General features: G+C 40.1%; 1 protein-coding gene across 3 annotated transcripts in view; it reads left to right on the top strand.

Annotated features, from left to right (window-relative positions):
* The window catches only part of RSPRY1 (ring finger and SPRY domain containing 1), a 37,169-nt gene that overhangs the window by 10,800 nt on the left and 5,719 nt on the right, over nt 1-20,650 (top strand). For 2 of the 3 annotated variants that reach the window (XM_032701562.1, XM_032701563.1), the window contains exons 2-13: nt 459-644; nt 2,672-3,167; nt 6,712-6,764; nt 8,040-8,152; nt 10,756-10,882; nt 12,289-12,347; nt 12,679-12,745; nt 13,440-13,571; nt 14,810-14,925; nt 15,713-15,856; nt 18,647-18,758; nt 19,756-19,858. In XM_032701562.1, the coding sequence (XP_032557453.1) occupies nt 2,821-3,167; nt 6,712-6,764; nt 8,040-8,152; nt 10,756-10,882; nt 12,289-12,347; nt 12,679-12,745; nt 13,440-13,571; nt 14,810-14,925; nt 15,713-15,856; nt 18,647-18,758; nt 19,756-19,858 (1,373 nt within the window). In that variant the 5' untranslated portion in view covers nt 459-644; nt 2,672-2,820. The remainder of the gene's footprint in view (nt 1-458; nt 645-2,671; nt 3,168-6,711; nt 6,765-8,039; nt 8,153-10,755; nt 10,883-12,288; nt 12,348-12,678; nt 12,746-13,439; nt 13,572-14,809; nt 14,926-15,712; nt 15,857-18,646; nt 18,759-19,755; nt 19,859-20,650) is intronic. The other variant, XM_032701564.1, reaches the window with a different exon arrangement.

Here is a 20,650-nt window from a genome sequence, read left to right as displayed (position 1 = left end):
TGGTGAGCAACAGCCAAGTGAATGCTGTCAAACTCAGCTCTTTACTAAATAAGGGGAGTTTATCCTGTCATTTCTCTTCCTATTATCTAATCAACTTTTATAGTGTACTTTTATTTTCTGCTGTCTCTACTTGAGGGTGATCTGGAGCAGATATTATTGCTTCTCTTCCTCCTCCTGTAAGCTGTAATTTGAGGGGAGGAGTTGGTCACTGCTCTGCACTTGGTGCTGTGGTATCTGGAATGCCAAGGCTGTAAAAACGGACTGGGTTTTCTATGTCTGTGTCTTGTCCTAAAGCTACTAGATGACAAACTGGTTTTTGGAGCTTTGAGAGAATTCCCCCTGTAAAGGCTGAATGGAGCTGAAAATACCAGCGTGGCAGGTGTGGGGAGGAGGTGGGGTTCATCTACCTTAAGTGCAGTTTCCAAGTGAATTGTTCTTTTTTTCCCATCTGTCTTCAGGGACTCTTCAGAGCAGCTCCTAAAAGTGAAAGCAGAGTCAGCTGTAATGACTCACTGCCCACCATAAAGGCTCCCACAGCCCTGCCTTTCCTGGATACGACTTTGTGCCCTGAAGAAGGACAGTCCACTTGTGTGACAGCACTTTGTGAGCAACCCCAACTGTTCCTGAACCAAGCAAACTTACGGGTGAGTTGATCATAATCACCTGTTTCTAATCATGCTCTAAGCTGTCAACCAGAAAAACCTAGGATTCAATAATCAGTTTTAATCTTGACTTATGTCTATTTTTGTTTCTTTAGGTAGGTTCTTACTCATTGCTAATCCCTAAAATACAGCTTTTCCACACTTGTTTTGATGACAAGATAGATTCGCTGTGTCAATGTTTTTGTAAGCTGCAGAACAGCTTTACCCATATTCTAAGTCTGTAACACTTTTACACTTCAGCATTATCTTGCTAAAATGTCCTTAAATGATCTAGGTTCATAAATATATGCATATTTTTTCCCTAGGAAGACATGTTTTGCATTTACCATAAGTAGCTCTTTAAAAAAAAAAAAGGTATTTGAACCAGTTGTGATTTTACACAATTCTGTTTGGGATCCTTGCAGTCTGTACTGGCACCTCTCATCTGCTTGTGACTTGCTGACTGAGAAGATAACAGATGGAAAGACTCAGAGCCTGGTGGTCAAACTGTTTAGGGTGTAAGGCAAGCATGATGTGATGCTGAAACCCCCTTCTAACAATCTTAGGAATTTCTTGAACAAGAAATCAAGAACATTGTATTTTTTTGCAAGTAATATCCTTTGAGGAATTTTTTTTTTCTTAGTTAGCCTTCAGTTAATTTCTTAACACTGAACATTTCACTGTGCCACAAGAAGATAACATACTTCAAACACAGAAGAGCCTGTGAGAGCTTGTGCTTTTCCAGTGACAGCTGACAACCCGAGACTCGCTCCTGTGACCAGTGTCTGGCTTCCCAAATAATGTTGTTGTGATCTTGTCCCAAAGGGCAGCCAGCAATGGCACAGCTGCCAGTTGGCCCCGATGGTGGGGGCCTTTCATATTTGAAAGGTGTCAGCTCTCTTTGGCTTTCTTTTAACTTTATGGAGCTATACGTTAAAGAGATTATTTAATAATTGTAGAATAATAATGTATTACAGGATATTCACCACAACTTCTAGTGTAAGTGTTAAACTTGATTCTTAAAAGGATAAAAGTTACTTATTTATTCTGACGTGCTTGAAGTGTTTAAGTAGTGAAATCGTGTCTTTTGTAGAGCTTTATTTTACCTGAGACTTTATGTAATGTTCTATAACAATATGCCCTGTGGACTGAAACATAACTGGTAATGAAATGGGGCTTTGAATCCTTTTGCTCTTGCATTTTCAATTTAATGATTTGGAGGGATTGCCCTACAGTCTCAGTTGCTGCTGGGCCTGTATTTGGTCCAAATCATTTGAATCAGGAGCAGAAGAATGATTGAGTTAGTCTTCATTCCCAAAAAGGGAAGATTGGTTTGACACTAGATGCAAACAGGCATACAACACCCCTTTCAAAATTTCAGTTAGATCTGTAGGCATTAACATGGTGTCTGTAATTCCTGTTTGTTTCAGGTTTGGTACTTGGTGCTTCTTTGGGTGTGAATCGTAGATGTAGGCACATTCCAAAAAGGTGTGTTTTATACACAGATAAACTAAATGTTTCCTTGTTAATTTTCTTGTTTGTTGAGGTAGACCACAGCTTTAAGATTAATTCTTTACAATTTTGTCTATTTTATGAAGTCTGGAAATGTTACTGAATGTTCCTGATGTGAAATGAGAACCTTTAGGTTCAACCTTTATTGGGGTGGCATAAGCTGTGTGTCTCTATAAAGGGTAAATGTAGCTAGTTTGTTGATAATTGGGACTTAGAGGATGGCAGTGTTCTCAGTTTAAGGACAAACTTGTTCCTCTGCATCCAGAAACCATGAAAGAATTGGGAAATAATAGGTAGTGTAGAAAGGAATGGTGCGTGGGCGAGAGCTACTTACCAAGGGAACTTCCTCCTCCTCCTTTTCCTTCCTTTCCCTCTCCCCACAATAGACTTCAGGTACAAGCCTTGTGTTTTCTCGGTGCTTCGTCCACCAGGACGGGTCCTGTTTACTAAAACAGGAATCCTTCTGTTATTCATTAGCAGTAATAACACTGACTCTTGTTCTGGGTTTGCTTTTTCAGACCTCCTTCTGATGACCAATGTGAGTTTTGAGCGATTCTATCGGCAACCAAGTCTCCACCTTCCCATCCATTCCAGCTGGTAGCAACGCTTATAATGCGAAAGGATCTCAGTTCAAGATCACACAAACTTTTCTCCTAAAACTTCCTAGATGATTGTAGTTGCTTTGGCTGTGTTCTATGCTAGCAGAAGCCTTTTCCAAGGTTTGCTGTTGACTCTAGAGCACCACATTCCCCGTTTACTGGGAGCCTTGGGGGCTGGAAACATGGGAAACTCGTGCGTTTGCCGCGACGACAGCGGGGCAGAGGACAACGCGGAATCTCAGGGCCGGCAAACGGAGAACAGCAGAGCGCACATCCCTGAGGCAAGAAGCCACCCAAGGGACCCTGTCCGTCCACCCAGGAGGGGTAGAGGGCCCCACGAGCCAAGGAGGAAAAAACAGAATGTGGATGGGCTGGTGCTTGACACACTGGCTGTAATTCGGACGTTGGTAGATAAGTAAGTACCTCCTCAAGGAGTAATTCAACATGAATGAAAATGTTCTTGTCTCCTCTCAAACTGTGGCTCCATCCTCTCAGCGATCTACACCTGACCCTCCCTGAAGCAGCCGTGTGTTTCCACCTGGAGGCTTAGGAGAGGAGCACCTTTCCTAGGTAACAGAAGTAGCTCCTGAGTGCCCAGGTACAGACTCTTCCAGGAGCTGAGGAGCTTTCTCACAGTTCCTGCATGGGCCTACACCCAGGTGGGATGAGGAGTGTGTGCTCAGTGTTTCTTACCTGGCACAGATGCACAGTTTAGGAAGCAATGAACACTCCAGAGTTTGGGAACTTGTGTCCTAAAAGTTGGTTGTTCAGATTTTCTGTTTTCAGGTTGTATTTACTTCTTTGGAAATGGTTAAGGAAAACTTTGATCTTTGTTAGCCTGGATAAACAGACTGAGGTTTTCTTTCCAGTTATGAGTCTGACTGCTTTTTTAAGATCACATCTTGTGACTGCCCAACTCACAATCCCAATATTGCATTCCTTGCATGCTCAAAGCATCCATTAAGGGTGTGGAGGATATTTACAGGTTCATCCCTATTTTTTTTGGTTTTGTGTTGCTTTCTAAAAAGCTTTGAAAGGACCTTAAAAGTGATGGGTTAAGTTAGCTTATCACCTTTTGGGTTAGGTGAAGGCTAGGAATTGGAAAGAGCAGAACAGAAGGAAAAACACTATTCTAGCTTCACAGCTGGGGCTTGAGTTTAAGGTGGATGAGGCTCAGAATAAATGAGTCTTGATTCATACACCTGCATCGACTCTGGAATGCTCCTGCAGAAGAGTTTGCCTTCCTGCTGTAAAATGCTTTAAATGGAAAAACCAGGACTGGTGGTTTTTTGTGAACATTTAAATCTAAGGTGTGTGTCTGGGTTTTTTTAACAGGCTTTATTTTGTGGTCTGTCTTCAAATCATTAAGTTAAAATCATGGCAAACATTTTTGAAAGTCTCTGCCTAATCCTGCATGCCTTCCCCTTTCCCCAAGTTCAGCTCCTTAAGCTGTTTCACAACACTTTTTGTGCACAGCTGATCCTGTTCCTGTGGGCCTTGCAATCAGTTTTGTAATCTTCTAAGCACTTTCCTATGCTACTGAGGGACAATAAGCATAGTTATTTCACTGCCCCTGGAGTCCTTTTTCTGACTAATTCCTGAAGCTACTGTAGACTGTAGTGAAAAACTTTCTTAGAGTTGTATGGGTTCCAACATGGGTTGGAAAGGACCTCTTGAAGTTCATCCACTCCAGACTCCTGCATAAAACCCAGGCTTAGCCAGAGCAGGTGGTTCTATCCAGTCAAGTGTTGAACATGCTCAGAATAAAGAGATTCTCCACCTCTTTGGGTCCCAGTTCCAGTGTTTGACCACTTCTTTGTTTTAAATAATTAAGTATTTTTAAAAGTTAGAATTTCCCATGTTCCAACACAGGCCTCTCTCAGAAGAGCCCGACTGTCCTGTCTGTTCTTTCCCGTTATGTAGCTGCAGACTGAAGTCTGATTTCTCCTGTCCACTGCCCCCCTCAGGGATGAGAGACTGTAGGAATAAGCATGTTCCATCATTACCACCTGCTCCTCCTAGAGCCTGATTTTTCAGTTTTGAAAATGCCACAACTGAAGGAAATGTTAGGGAAGCTTAAAAATCTCTTTTCACGTCAAAAAATGTGCAAGAATAAAGTCGAACTAAAGTAAAGCAATGTAAGAAGTTACAGTGGGATTAGAAGTCCAGGCTGTGGAGCAAAAGATGGCCAAAGAATGGGAGGCAAAACTCTTTATCTGAAATTTTTTTTCTAAACTGTACTGAAAGTTAATATATGGGAACACTATGAGATGAATTGTAAATTAAGTTGCTGCACTGTGATCTGCAATGAACAATTGCTTTCTCTGTTTGCTACTTGTTTTTTCTTGAGGTGGGGTTTTTTTGGTTGGTTTTATCAAATCTGTCAAAAAACATATCTGACAACTGATTTATTTTTTTTTTTGTCTCTCATATCTAGAAAACTCCTTTTCTTCTAGAAAGGAGCTCAGTTTTAATTTCCTAGATTCAGGAGGATAAATTTTACATTACAGAGCTTATATGAAGAACTACTTTGCAAACTTAAGAAATTAGAAAAATGGCTGTTTTGTTTCAAAACGGGGAAGGTGTGTGCTGGAGGGGATGTTTGGAAATTAAGTGGTTAAAATGACAAATCAGTGGGGCAGGACTGTCCTTTGCTCAGTGCCAGTACTGCCAACACCTGCTACCCATGAAGGAATCAGAAAACTTGCAGAAAAAAAATCATCCTTTTTAATCATAGCTTTTACTTGTGCTTATGGTTGGGGTTTTTTTTTCTTCCTTCTTTGAATCTTTATATCCTCTCTCTTGAGGTAATTCTGCCTGCAGTATTGCACTTCTTTCTCCTGCTGGGGAGATTAGTTTCCAGAAGAAAGGTGGATATGCTTGGAGGAAAAAAACCCAACATAATCCAATTCTTTGTTTTAAATGTGACGATATAAAAATGGGTTAAACTTCACTTTAGCATTTTCTTGAGGAAATATTTAAGAATGCTTTTTTTTTTTTGTAAGAAAAACATGTATTTACGTCATACATATATTTCATCAAAACTGAGATTTTTTTTTTTCCTTTGATAATTAATCCCTCCTAGGTAGGTAGTTTTATTATCTGTGTAATTAATGTCTGTTGAAATTTTCTAAAAGTCCTCTGTATTTTGCATTTCCAATTTCATTCCAGAGCTGTGTGATAGAAAGTGAGTGTGGAACGTGGAAGTCTAAGCCTTGGGTTAGTTCCCAGCGCCTAAGGAGCACTGAATAAGGCATTTTAGGACATGCTGCTGCATAAGCTTTTTCTGGACCTTTGAGGTGCTTACTGAACAGGATTTTGGGATCTTGCTTTAGGTACTTTCAGGGGCAGTGCCTGCACAGATACACAGACCTGGCTGTGGCTTCGTGTCCTTGCTCCAGCAAACCAGACTGAGGAGATGATCTGCTGAATGTTTTGTTTTACCTGTTGGAAAGGGGGTTGGTTAAATATCTTCTGTTAAACTGCCTTAACATCTTCTTTATCAGCTCTTGTTTCTAGGCTGTGATGCTGTTAGGTGGCTTGCCTTTCAGTTTTTTTAGTATTTAAATATTTAGCAGAGAAGAAGTGATGCCCCTTGTGCAATTCTTGGTTCACTTCATGACCCCTGATGTGCAGTCTCCTGTTATGTGCTCTGAGGAACCCTGCTAATGAACAGCACTCAGCCTAAGCATTATATTCAGCTTTTAGACTTGCAGATGGGGATCACAATTCCACTTAGCAGCTGTTGCAGATATGCAGATGTTGACTTTGAGCCAAAGAAAGGCTCAAATCCCATCTGTGTTTCAGACCTGAAAGCGGCATTAGCGTTCTGCAGCCTATGTAACATCCTTTTGTTAAACAGTTCCTGGATTTGTTTCATGTCTGTGTATTATCATTTTATTCAGAGTATTATGTTGATGACTGTGCATAAATTTTGACCTGTGTAATATCTCTTTCAGTGACCAGGAGCCTCCTTATTCAATGATCACGTTGCATGAAATGGCAGAAACAGGTATCGAGGCATTGTGTTGGACATTTCAGTTGTGACTCCTAAGCAAAAAAAAACAAAACCAGAAAACCCAAACCCCAGAGCCCTCTTTTCTTTGCAAAGAAAAATACATGCTAGCAGGATGTGGTACAACTTGCTATAGCTCTGGGGATCCAGAATACAATTTTGCCCTTTAGAAGCCTCACTGAGCTCTCTGCGTTTGCCTGAGTTTCTTTGATTCCATTGAACTTCCCACGTGAACTCTCCAGAAGGAGCCAATGTCAGTGGCATTAAACCATAAGCCACAAAGAATGGCAGTTTGCAGCTCAGGCAGGAACAGCCTAATATGTCAATGTGGACATGGTTTAAGCCCACATGCTCTGGTGTCCTCAAATAGCACATACTCTTTGGTTTGGTTTGTGTTTTGCTGACCTTAGGCCTCTGCTTTACTGATGTATTTGTTCTAACTCTGTCCCTAAGTGCTCCTGCAAGATGAGCCAAGTTTGTGCAGGGGCTCTCCTGTCTTTGTTACGGTAGAGAAATTCTCCCACCTCAAAACCTCCACCAAACTTCTGGTTTAGATGAGTTTTAGTCTTTCTGCTGTGTTCTTGTCATTGTTGAAGGCAGCAACGTCACTTCAACCTCACTTGCCTGTATACAGATACAGACTCTCTTTATTTTCACTTCTAAGGGAATTACTTTCTTGTAAATCCAAATCTCTTTACTTTATTGGTAGGTTAACATCTTATATGTGGATTGTTGTTTGCTTGGAAGCAAAAGCCCTTGTCTAACTCATTCAACAGGGAGAGCTGTTCCTTAGGAAAACAAATTTTCTCTAGACCAGCAGACATGGGACAAACTCACGATACTTGAGGGAACTCAGGAAGAGTGATGTGATTGTGGTTAAAGAAAAAAATATTTCCTCAGTGTCACTGTTGATGCTGCTTTTAACACTTAGGAGTTGGCACTGGATGCTGAACTCTTGAGTATCACACTAGAACAAAGTGCACCATGAGCAGCCCTTCCTAATAGTAATGGGAACTAAAGGATGGCCTGGGCAAGACTGCTCTCCAAACAGCAGAGGTGTTCACTGTAACCCAAGCTCCTGTAAGCTTTTTTTTCCTTCTGGAATTTAAACTAGTGCAAAGTAGTGATGTAAAAAGTAAACTGTTTCCCCTGGCATCTGCAAAGCTGCTGGGTAATTTGGAGGATTTTTCAGTTTACACTTGGGGATGTATTTTGAACACTTCAGAATCACAGTGTTAATTCTGAGCGTCACTTCTGTTTTGTGGTTGACAGATGAAGGCTGGTTGGAAGTTGTCCAATCTTTAATTAGAGTTATTCCATTAGAAGATCCCCTGGGACCAGCTGTTATAACGCTACTACTTGATGAATGTCCACTGCCAACAAAAGTGAGTCCAAAGCAAATGTATTTATTTATCTGTGGCTGAACGTCAGTTACTTGTGGTTGCCACACCCGTGATCTCTTCTGGGTGGGTTTTACCAGTGATGCAAGACTGTTTGTGGTTCAGAAAATGGGTGTAACCTTCAATTTTGAGTCATTTGTGGTGACTTGGTATCTAAGTGCTAATTAATGCTAGAAGCATTCTTCCCCCCAACCCAAAAAAAGATAAATGGTTTTTAGGAAAGAACAAGAGGTCTTTGGTCTGTAGCTGTTTTTCTGGCTGTCCTCCCCTGCCATGTGGTACCAACAGCCCTGTGCTGTGCAGGTGCTGCAAAAGCTGTACAAGTTCTGCCCTTTTGTTCTCACCTTCAGAAAGCTGCACATTTACAAATCACTATTGAATTTGTTCCTGCCCTGCATGTAAGGAATGCAGCAGAAGGGGGTGTGTTAAGTTAAAACAAGTGATGTTTTTTTACTATGAAATATCTCTATATTGTTTTGGCTAATTAGAATATTTTTATTTTTGTTTACCAAACACTAATCTGATTTTGGGTAGAAAAATGACCTGAGGTGTTCATAGTGTTGTTGGTACAGGTGGGTTAGTGAGACCCTCAAGTGCTTCAACATGCTAAACATAACAAACCTGTCTGTCTTCAAATGCTTGTCATGATCTCATTTCTTCAGAAATCGATGATCACATCATTGCAGCTTTAATTTCTCAAGCTACTGATGCTGCCAGTTTGGGTTTTCCATTGGTGGTGTTAGGGATATAAAAAGCTGGTTGCATGAGTGGCTGGAGAACTCATCAAGCTCTCCAGCTACCTGAAATGGGTTTGTTTCCTCTTGGCTATTGATTCAAGGCATGTGAGACTTTTGAACACGAGAAATGTATTTTTGACTGTCACACAAACTGCAGCATTATTTTGAAAGCAAAGCTACGACTAGAAACTTTGCCTGCTTGAAAAAAGAAGTCAGGAAATGGAGACCACTGGGAATGCACCATATGAAGAATGACTTGGGATTTTTTGTTAGGCTATTCAATGTGCTTGGCAACCAAATCATTTGTTTTCAAAAGCCACAGGACTTTTTTTCTTTAGTTTGCTCCAAAATAGCTGATCTTATCAAGACAAAGGGATCAAGGTGCCTGTTTTTTCTGGGGTGCACAGAGGTTTTTGCTCTGTAGTCTTCTTACAGCACACAGAGCTGCAGCTGTGGGATCTGCTGGTCACGTGCAGCCCAGTAAAGTGTGTGCTGCTGTTCACTTTCTGGACAGGATAAGTTTATAAAGTTTTTGGTCTTAAGAATTTTAGGTCAGTGCCCCACTTCCATGACAGATGGAGAACAGCAGCAGGCTGTATTTAATTTTCTGTTATGGCAGGCTATGAAGTCCATAAAGTTAGAATGGCAGTGCAGTAAACTGTTTATTCTGTAAAGTCTTTATTTAACTCAAAATAGTTGATCTCTGACAGTTCTAATAATGGCTAAAAGCAGTATTAGAGTATGTCAAGAGTCTAATTTTAGTGAGGCTTTTCCATCCCAAGTCTATGACTTAGTCATTTTCTTCTTTCTCTGTTCTTTCCACTTAGCTCAGTCCTGTTCATCAGTTCTGTTTTTGTGGCTTTCCTTTTAAGAACATAACTACTTTTCAGTGTGATCTCTGGGCAGACCTCAGACTTTAGCACAGTAAACTGATTTCAGTGTGGCTCAGGACACAATTTAAAAAACCACATCTCTGCAACTTGAGCAGTGCTCATTTTTCCTCCAAATGGCTGCTGATGACTTCAATATGAGGAGTTCTTCTATTTTAATTAGATCCTTGCCTGAGATTATGCAGTTTCAATCTGAATCAGCTGAAACTTTCATGAAGTCTGGAAAGTTGAGGAGGATTTGGAACTTTGCAGGGTGGGGTTCTCCCTATGAGATGACTGGTTCTGGCTCTACATTAACCCCTAACTACCCTGAAAATGCAGGATATGCTCTAGACCTATGTTGAATTTTATCCATACCATCCTGCCTGAATGAAGCAAGTCATTTTAGATTTATTACCCTCATTTACTTCCTAAATTCATGTGACTACATAAAGCCATTTATGCCCTCAAGAATACCATTTATGACATCCTATAAAGCTGACAGCATCCTAAATTTATTACGGGAACATGGGCTTTTTGGGGAGGGGGGCATATCTCTTTAGTCCTTAATTCTAAAATCTGAAACAATCCTTTTCTTTAGGAAAGGGTGTGAGTTTTAGGACACTGGAAACATTAGATGTTATATGTGCTGATTGGTATTGTTTGCCTTTGTCTACTTATAACAGTTCCTGTTGCTGCAGGGAGCTCACTTAGGTATGTCCACAAGTGTCCTGAGCTGTTGATCACTGCAATGACCAACAGTCTGGTGGTGATTTTATAGTTACAATTCTTGGGTCTGCTGACCCTTTCTTCCATCTGTTCTTTATTATCTTACCTGAGAAGACAATACCCCGTGCTGTCTGTTATATGAGGCTGACTTCAGTAACAATAATTTGTTGTAATTTGTTGAGCTGGGGTGGGGGAGCTTCATCTGTCAGTCATGTTAAAGAGATTTCTGATTTTTTTTTTTTTTCTTTTGCAGGATGCATTACAGAAGTTAACAGAAATCCTGAACTTAAGTGGAGCTGCTGCTTGCCAGGATGCCTGTCACCCTGCCAAGCACCGGAACACGACTGCAGTGCTTGGCTGCTTAGCAGAGAAGTTGGCAGGTAAAGCCAGGGGGTTCTTCTGACAGCTGGCACTGGGCTTGCTGCAGCACCTCCTGCTTTAAGTAGCCACGATGCAGACTGGGTCAGGAGTGTTTTTCTTAGAGCTGAATGATGTTCTGCATGGAGGGGAGACCGTGGGTGATGGGTGTGACAGAACCTGCTTGATTAAAGTGTTGAAGTCTCACCCACCAGGGTTTGAATGAACCATTCACAAATCCTGGTGCCTGGTTAGTGACTGAGGATCACTGTTGCTGGAATTTTGCCTTAGCACTGGTAATCACTCTCCTCTGCAGACCTACTCTGTCTGTGAATTACTGAGGACACATTCCATACCCAGTAGGCAGAACTGTCAAATTGGTGGCCTTGGAGGCTGTATAGAAACACACACCAAAAAAAAGATGCTTTTTCCAATAGGTGTGTCTTGTTCTGTTGTAGTCAGCTGAAAAGATTCTCTCTTCTGTGTTGCTTAAAAGAAAATTGCTGAGGTTCTATTTTAAAGTGACTTTTCATATAGAATTTTTATTCCCTGTTAGTTCTAGTACCCTGTTTGGAAAATGATGATTAAGTTTCCTTCCTGCTGATGGACTGTTTTATATCTAGGCTTTTTTGCTCCTTTTCTGAAAGTGGATAGGAAATAGAGGAAAAAAGTGATTGTCCAGTATCACTTAATGGTTATTAAAAAAACAATTTCTGTCAAAAAACAAAATAAAGAACAAAGGCTGGAAGCATTTTTGTGCTGTAATATTTCTACCTTATTATACTAAATCAAAAGGAGATCCTGTATCTGTTTTCATCTTAGTGGACACAGATCTCATTGTATCAGCTCAGGCAGCAAATCTGTGAATGCAGTGTTGGAACCCACTGCAATTAGTTTGTAGATGCCAGAATTTGATTCCCTTTTGATTCAGCAGACAGTATTTCAGGGCTTTTCTGTTTTAAATTGGCTGCTTGCTATGGTGCTGCTGCAAGCTGTAGAATTACCTATCAAGTTGGTGATATCAGATTCTCACTTTTGATTATTTTGGGCTACTGGTAAATTGAGCTGGACTTTACATGTTGACTCTGAAAGTAAAAGGGTGTGAGTCTCTTTGTGAAAGTAATGAGCATGAAAATGCTTAGTGGAGGCTGGTGGAGTCTTATTTCAAACTCTGAGAAGCATGGCTAGAACTCTGTACCCACTTACAGCAGATAAACTGAAAAGGACTGCAATGTGCCAGTAACTGTGTAATTATCAAATGTGCAGCAAGTATTTGCCTGGGAACAATGATAATTGTTCTACATTATAGTTCTGCTTGGCTATGAAACTCTTAGATGTTCTTTAATTTGTTACCTTGTGTTTGAAAGATCTGTGATGATGAGTATGTGGTGGTTCCCACGGATGGATTTCATTCCTGGTGTTCTTGCAGGTCCCGCGAGCATAGGCTTACTCAGCCCGGGAATATTGGAATATTTACTTCAGAGCTTGGTAAGTGTCTTTGATCTTTTTGTAGGCATCCATACGTAGCAATTAAAATGCAATTTTTTTATTATTGTGAAAAGTTAGGGCCATGTTTTGTAAATACTGGAAGTGTGTTATGGAAAGCTGAGATTCCAGAGTCTGCGGGATGTAATGACGAGTCAGTGGGACGAGGCTCTGGGTAGCCTGATCTATTCAAACCAGCTTTCCACAGGAGAGGGAATACAGGAGCTTCAGAGGTTCCTTTGAACCTAAAACATTCTGTGACAGACTCTCAGCTCTTCCTGTCCCATCTGTGCTGGGTATTTATTAAATAACTCTTCTTACTGTCCATGTTTAGAACTTCCAGTCCCACCCGACAGTGATGCTTTTTGCACTAATAGCACTGGAGAAGTTTGCACAAACGAGTAAGTATTGGCCTGATGCTGCTCTTAACAGTCACCCTGTGGCTCCTGCTACATGATTGTCCCTTTATCTGATCACAGCTCTGAGCATCAGAGACTGGATTGGTGGAATCACAAATATTTAAGAGAAATGTTTGTCCACTTACAGGCAAGAAGAGATATTTATCGTTTTAGTGACATCCCTCTATCCCTCAAAACCCTTGAGATATTTGCTGAATTTGCTTATTTATCCTGTTAGAAATTGCTGTAGAAGGCCTTGTGACATGAGGCTTTTGTCACTGAGATCTGTATTAGAGATGGAGAACAGTTAGGATTGGGAGTTCGTAGGCAAGAAAAAAACATTGCTTTAATGACACCTCCACCCACAAACCCTTAAGAGATTTGCTGAAACTCACTCCTCAGCTAGAAATTACTACATAATGACTTACAACATGAGATCTTTGTTACTTGAAAAGAAATAAACCTGTACTGGAGAGGTGGAGAAAATCTGTGATCTGTCTCTTGATGGTGCAGCTCTGTGCTGAGAAGTGGCAAATCTGAGTGAAGGTAATTTCACATCTGCTTGGGGAAAGAATTTTGTGCTGTTTGTAATAGTCAAGTTTAAATGTGTGTGGAGGGTTCTACTGCTTTTGTAGGATGTTACTGTTTTTAACTAAATATATCCCTAGCAATTATTCTTTTTGCTCTTAAATTACAGGTGAAAATAAAATGACAGTTTCTGAATCGTGCATTAGTGACCAACTGATCTTGCTTGAGAAGTGGACAGATAATGCAGACTACTTAAAACGCCAGGTTGGATTCTGTGCCCAGTGGAGTTTAGACAATCTGTGTAGGTATAACAAAGGGATGGATTCATTTAATGTTGAGCACTTCTCCGAGGAGAATGGAGGACTGCTTTGTGTTTGTTTTGTATAAGCACTTACTACACCTGACTGCATTTGTAATATCTCCTTGAAAAAGAAAACAAAACCAAAAATAAAAAGCCAACAAATATATCCAGTCTAATTGCATGGAAAGGAAATTTTGGCAAGGAAAACGTTTTTGGAAGGAAGTGGTGTGTACTCTGCAAGTTGGAGCTGCAGTGAAAATTCTTCTTTGCACCAGTTTCCTGCAACCCACGTTTCAGCAAATGTGCTGAGTGGCTCAGTAGTGCAGCTCTGTCTCTGGAACAGCTGGATTGCTGACAAGTCCTGGTGGCTGTCACTGCTGTGGTCATACCCCAGTGGTGCACAGGCTTGAAGAATCCTTAAAGGCTTTCTAAAGTTGAAGATATGGTTTTGTGATCAAAACTGAAAAGTGTTTGACAAAGCACTTTTGTTAGTCATTCAAAAAATAGACATAGCTATCATCAAATTTGCTTGTTTAGTTGTGATTTCAAAGGTGCAGCAACTCTTAAGAACCCTGTAGTTTCTAATGCCTTTTAGATAAATTTGGGTAAAAGGTCTGTTGGGCTTCATGTACCAGTGTCAGTTGTGTTAAGTAAATGTCTGTATAAGTGTTGTAGCAATTTGGGATGTGTGAAGATAGGATCTTTGATTTGTAAGTTAACAGGTGTGTTTCAGCAGTTTGACACCTGGCAGGATAAATGCTTCTGATCCTTCCATGTGGAAAGGGGAAGCAGGGAGACAGAGCTGCTTTGGCTCAGTTTAAGTTTATCACCTACCTGGAAATGAGAGGATACAAAACTTTAAGTCCTTATTTTCCCCCTTCTTCCCATCCCCAAATCTTTTCCACTGTGATGAATCAGGAAAAACTCTGCCCAGCTGAATATACAAATACAATGGTAAGTGGCAGTGGCACCTTGGTGTGAACTTGGATGCCTTCCATTTGCCTGTGGGTTTCCTGAAAGTAGCAATTAGAGTGTGGGAGCTCTAGTCAGAGGTACAGGTCATGCAGGATATTTAACACACAGTGCATTGGAAGCTGTTTTCACGCAGGCAGAATGTTAATCCTTCATTCAGTTATGCCAAAAATTACCTGGATCGTAGAGAGATTGACTGTCACTGTGTGAAATGCTTCAAATCAAGTTTTGCTACAGCAATGATTAAAACTAGTTTTATTTTGCAGTTTTAAAAGAAGGCAGGCAGTTTACATATGAGAAGGTTGACTTGACCAACATTAGGGCTATGCTGAACAGTAACGATGTCAGTGAATACCTGAAGATCTCACCACATGGATTAGAGGTAGGATATTGTTTTCATGTTTTCAACTTGAAAAAGTCTGAAGAAAAAGGCAGGTTTCAACTATTTTGTTTGCCACTTGCTCCAGTGATTTTTTTCTAGAATTAATCCAAGTTCTCTACCAGCTTTATACAGGAAATTTGCTTTGTCAGCAGGAGGGTTGTAACATTCACTACACTGATCTCAATTGTGGAAACATTCAAATCAAGTAACACCTGTATCTGTGCCCCAAAACTTCAGAGAAATGAGGAGGATGCTTGAGTCAGCTGGCTTTTCACTTATTTTGATTAAAATTACACAAAGTATAATTCTACTGTTTATCCTGTTTAGTCTTGAAAAGAGCATCAGATTTTTGTCTCAGCCATGTGTGTGTGGTTTTTTTTTTCCCCCTCTGTTACTCCTTCTAAAAACTTGCTTGACTACTTAGAGAAGAATTTTCATGACTTAACATTGAATAGCTCCTTGTCCTTCATATCAGAAGTCAGCTAATAAACCAGTGATTTAAGTCTTCCTGTCTTGGTTGTCTTAGTCTTTAAATCTTTAAATTGACTTTGTCAACCTCCTACTTTTCTTTTTTTCCTGTGGCTTAACCACCGAACAATTTTCAGTCTTGCCTACTCACTAGTTTTTGTGATAATTACTGCTATAAAGAGAGGTCACTTTGTCTGAAGTGCCTCTAAAATTATGTTGGTGTATTCTTACATGCAAGAAACTCGACCCAGGGGGAGAAAAGAGGCTCTCCTGAGTGCTCGTTTTGCAGAAGCTGAATGTTTGGTTTGGTTTTTGGTAGGCTCGATGTGACGCCTCGTCCTTTGAGAGCGTCAGGTGCACGTTCTGTGTCGATTCCGGGGTCTGGTACTATGAAGTTACAGTCGTCACTTCGGGAGTGATGCAAATAGGATGGGCTACCAAAGACAGCAAATTTCTCAACCATGTGAGTACATGAAATGTCATTGAGCCAATGATGTAACATCAGTATTTTTCTACTTGCAACCCCTGTGAAAACAGCTCTGGTTATTCTGTGGTGGTGACCGAGCACTTGGCTGTGTCCTGCAGTTCTTCTGTACTTCCATGAAGCTGTTTTTGTTGAATTTGGTAGCACAAGAGAAATCTGTGTTGTCATTGCTACAGACTGACACTGTTCACACAAGTCCTGCAGAGCTGCTAACAGTGACAGCGTGTTATTTGCTTGCTGCTGTCTGGAAGCTACTGGGAACGTTTTTCTTGTGGCTTAGTCTCTTCTTGGAAATTCTTTAGATAACAGTGGTTACTGTCTGTTTTTGTAAGTAAACAGTAAGTCAGTAGGAACCAGCAGTTCATCATACACAGGTCACCAAGCAGCCCTCTTTGACATGCTTTCCTGTGAAATTAACTTTCATAAGGGAAAGAACTTATTTAAATTGACTCTGGGATGGCATGGTATCATCTGGTCTGCTGGGAGCAGCAATATGGTACAGTTTGGGTATGTGAAAGCTTCTTATAAATTAAAAATAAGGATTACAAAAGGATTAAACCCTCTACCCCTTTGCCTTTATTCTGATAGTACAGAACAAGTACACTGAGATATTTTATAGTTTTCTTTGCTGTCCTTCTCATCCAGATAACTTTGTGTCTTATTCTTAATTCTAAGTATCCTTCTTCCTACTATTTACTTCTAAGGTTATGTGCTTGCTGCTATTAAAGCAAAATGTGCCATGTGCACATGAATTCCAAACATAGCCAATCATCCTAGAGATGTAACTAGGACTTGTTTCTTCTTAAATCTTCATGGTAGTTCTGTATGGGTGTTACAGACTTTGCATGCTGTGGCATAATTTGCTTCAGTATTTCTATAACAGTAAGAAAGCATAACAATGACTACCCAAAAAACTTGTCTACTTCAGCTTAGAGTTAATTTTTCATATTATCAACCTTCCAAATGACCACTGAAGTGCAAGCTAGAATTTTAGGACTAAAAGTTATGTTTGGCCTCACCTACTGCTAAGAATGGAAAGACAGCTCTGGGATTTTAAGTTGACTCTTCTACTGGCTGAGCTTTAGTAAAAAATGCACCTATAGCCCCTTCTTTATTGTTGTAATTGTATGGGTTTCTGTCCCTACTTGGAATTTAATTTAGAAGAACTATATATTTAACGTAGAGTAAGCAGTTAAAACTGCTCATTTCTGATTATTATAGAAAAAGTCATTCTACAGTTGAGGCAAATGCAGAAGCTAATATGAAGATAAGCTAAATACATACATGTGAGCAAATATGGATGGTGGTGGGTAGGAGAGAAATACATCAAGGAAATTAAACACCAGTGGTAAGAAACCCAAGAGGAATGGAAGAGTAGCTTTTTTCACCACTTAATTTAAGTATTCCTGTGAGTTCAGAGGTCTTGCTCTATTTCTTCTAATTATTCATGTAAATAACACTGTCCTCTGCTGATGCATATATCTCTGCATCACATCCAAACATCAGTCCCACATTTCTAGCATGGAATGGAAGTGTTATTTAAATTTAAATGAAAAAAAAGTAAACCACACGGAAAAGAAAAACCCCAACTAAACAAAAATACAATGCAGACCTGTGCTGAGCACAGGCCTTGCAGACACTGAGTGTAACAGAAACTGTTGGAAATAAAAGGCCATGTGTCTGCCTTTAGACTGCTAAGAGGCTTAAAAGATTTTATTTTTTTTTCCCCCCCCACTTACTGTTAAGGAGCTTGGTGTATGTGCATTTTTCTGTGAGTGCATCCTGTACAAGGTATGAAAATGGGAGATGTTGCATCTCTGAGCAGGATGATTTTTCTGTTGCTGCAGCTGTTTTGCTGGTGGCTGAATGCGACTGTTATTTGAGTTCATCAGGTGTGTGTCCCTGAAATACAAGGATATCATCTGGGTATGTCACAAACACAGGCCTCAGAAGCCATATGCTCTTTATTTACAGCGTGTGTAACAAAAAGACTAGTCCTAAATATGACATTAAACACCCATTAGCTGGGCTTAGCTTTAATTTGGGACATGGGAGGCTTGTGTAATCAGATGCTGTCTGGTATTTGCACTCCAGACAAATCATGCTGAGCATGAGGAAGTTACTTACCTTCCATAATGCTTTTGAGATTCATGTTGGGGCTCTGCTACCTGACAGATTTTTTTTTTTTCTTCTCCCACTCTGAAACTCTTAGTTTTTCTGGTTTGCCTTGGACCTTATCATTTGATACTGTTTTCACAGTTTGAGGGAAGCTGGCACTGAAAAGGACACAATATGCAATAAATTCAGTGAAAGGGCTGTGGGTTTGTTCTTTGTGTGCTGTAGGTTCTGGTGGCACGTGGATATCTTGTGGGGGAAGGTACTGCAAGTTTGGTACTGGGACTTCAAGATAAGAGAGTGGTTATGATTCTGTGACCTTTTAAGATGCAAAAATTTAACATGGCTATTTGGGTACTGGCCTTCTGATTATTAAATATTTTATCAGGCAGGAGTGACTTGAGGTCACAGAGAATGGAAACCACTTTGGAAACAATATCCACTTCTCCCCTCCTCCTCACCCCAACAAATGCCTTTTTGCTGTGAAAATGAAACTACAACTAGTTTGAAATAAAATTAAAAAAAAAAAAATTACCCTGATGGAAGTGGGAGAAACCCTTCCTGTTCTTAGATGAGTGGTTTAGGTGAATAAAAATAAGCTGTTCTGTGTGAGGAAAGGCTGCAGACTGAAATGTTTTTGCTCTCTCTCTAAAGGAAGGTTATGGCATTGGGGATGATGAATACTCCTGTGCCTACGACGGCTGCCGGCAGCTGATCTGGTACAATGCCAGAAGTAAACCACATTCCCATCCCTGCTGGAAAGAAGGTATTCAGCCCATCTTCTGTTTATCCTAACTGGATTTCTGCACAGGGTTTTTTTGTACTCTTGCAGGTGTCTTAGAGTGTGTGTGAACAGAGCTGTTCCTAATCCCAATGATCCTAAAGGTTTAAGAATTATTGTGTGTCTTTAACAGTGGTCTGAATGTGCAGAGTGGACACTCTTGCTCCCCAGTTTGTGCAAAGAGAATCTTGTTGCTTAAGTAGTTTTTCTTTTCAAAGGCAGAGTACAAACCACAGCACCAATTAACATGGCTGGACATTTAATCATAAGATTTTTAGTCATAAGACTTTTTTTCCAGATGTTTGTGGCCCTACAAAACAAGGCTGAAATCTTCCTTTCTGGGTTCAAAGAGTTATTGTAGAGAAGGGAAAAAAACCCTGATTTCTCAATTAGACCTTTTTTTTTTTTTTTTTTTTAAGGAGGAGTTGCACTGTCTTGCTTACTTTAAATTCTTGGATAACTACTTGGACAGCAAAGTTCTGTTCTTGATCTCAGCTTTGAAATCTTGGTAGGAGCCTGTGCATGCCATGCTTGTGTGAACTGTGCTGCCTTCTCTTCTGTTAGAATTTTCTCCCAAGGATGGCTAAATTAAAACACCTCTTAAAAATAAACAGCACAAGCATATTGGAAATTTATCCCCAGAACACACACTTGCTAAAGTCTATCTTCCAACAGGGGTAAAATAGCCAAGGAGTGACAGAGTGCAGCTTTCTTCTGGCTTTGGCAAATACTCTGCAATACTTCTATAACTGTGTAGTATTAATGCTCTAGCAGACTAAAATACTTTATTCTTTTACTATTTTCTCTTGGATTTTTTTTTTAAATTTCTGTATCAATGTTTCTTCCTTTGTGCTTTTGCAAACAGTTCCTTTTAAGTGAGACAACTCATAGTGACATATGTGATACTTGAAACAATAACTGTTTCAGCTATTGGCATTTAACAGAAGTGAAATCTTTAAATTGTCTTTGTTTTGCATGTAAGGAGACACAATAGGATTTCTACTAGACTTGCAAGAAAAGCAAATGATCTTCTATTTAAATGGAAACCAGCTTCCTGCTGAGAAGCAAGTATTTTCATCTGCTGTGTAAGTATATGCTCATTTGGAAGGACATGACCCCTATGGATAATTGTTTTAATTATATGAAGAGTTTCTAATTTGAGATGTAAATTCATATTTACTTACCTGAAGCCATCATTATGCAGGTTTCCCAGTTGAAAGTTGCTTAGAAAGCAAGAAGGATATAATTTTACAGGTGGATTTCAGGGTGCAAAATAAATACTTTGGACTTTCCAAAGGTAGGTTCAACGTGATGTTTTCTACTGTCAAATTAGCACAGCATTAGAGTGGAATGAGGCTGTAGCAAAGATGAGCAGTTTTCTGGTGCTTGAGGAATTTTTCATCTTTTAAAAGAAAAAGCCTCAGTCCTGTAAATGCTGAAGAGCACATATTGATTGATTGCCATTCCCTGGGGACGGCTCCTGGAGTAGCACATTGAATATTCAGGGGAGGACATCTCTTGGCAGCCTTACAGAAAGGTGTTAGGTTTATTTTGCAAACTCCTGTACAAATTAACACATGGCTGCCTCCTCCAACTCTCGCAGGGGAGTTCAGCCTTTTAGTTCTGAAAACATAAGCTGGTGTAATACTTGATAAAGCAGATTCCTGTGTAGCTTAATTAAACATTACAGTACTTTGTAAATTAATCCTGCTGTGTCCAAGAGGCGAAGAGTAGTTCAGTTTAAAGGGTTGCAGAGTATCTTGTCTATTCAGCTTGCAGTGCTGTGTTCTTTGAGCATGTAATTTATATATGCAAGTACTTGTTAGAACTTAAGGTATTACTGAACTTGGGCCCTTCAGTAAATAAATTTGAAAGAA

This window comes from Chiroxiphia lanceolata, chromosome 13 (genome assembly GCF_009829145.1).
Source record: "Chiroxiphia lanceolata isolate bChiLan1 chromosome 13, bChiLan1.pri, whole genome shotgun sequence".
NCBI lineage: Eukaryota > Metazoa > Chordata > Aves > Passeriformes > Pipridae > Chiroxiphia > Chiroxiphia lanceolata.
The sequence above is the reverse complement of the archived record's forward strand: the minus strand, read 5'-3'. Positions and strand labels throughout refer to the sequence as shown.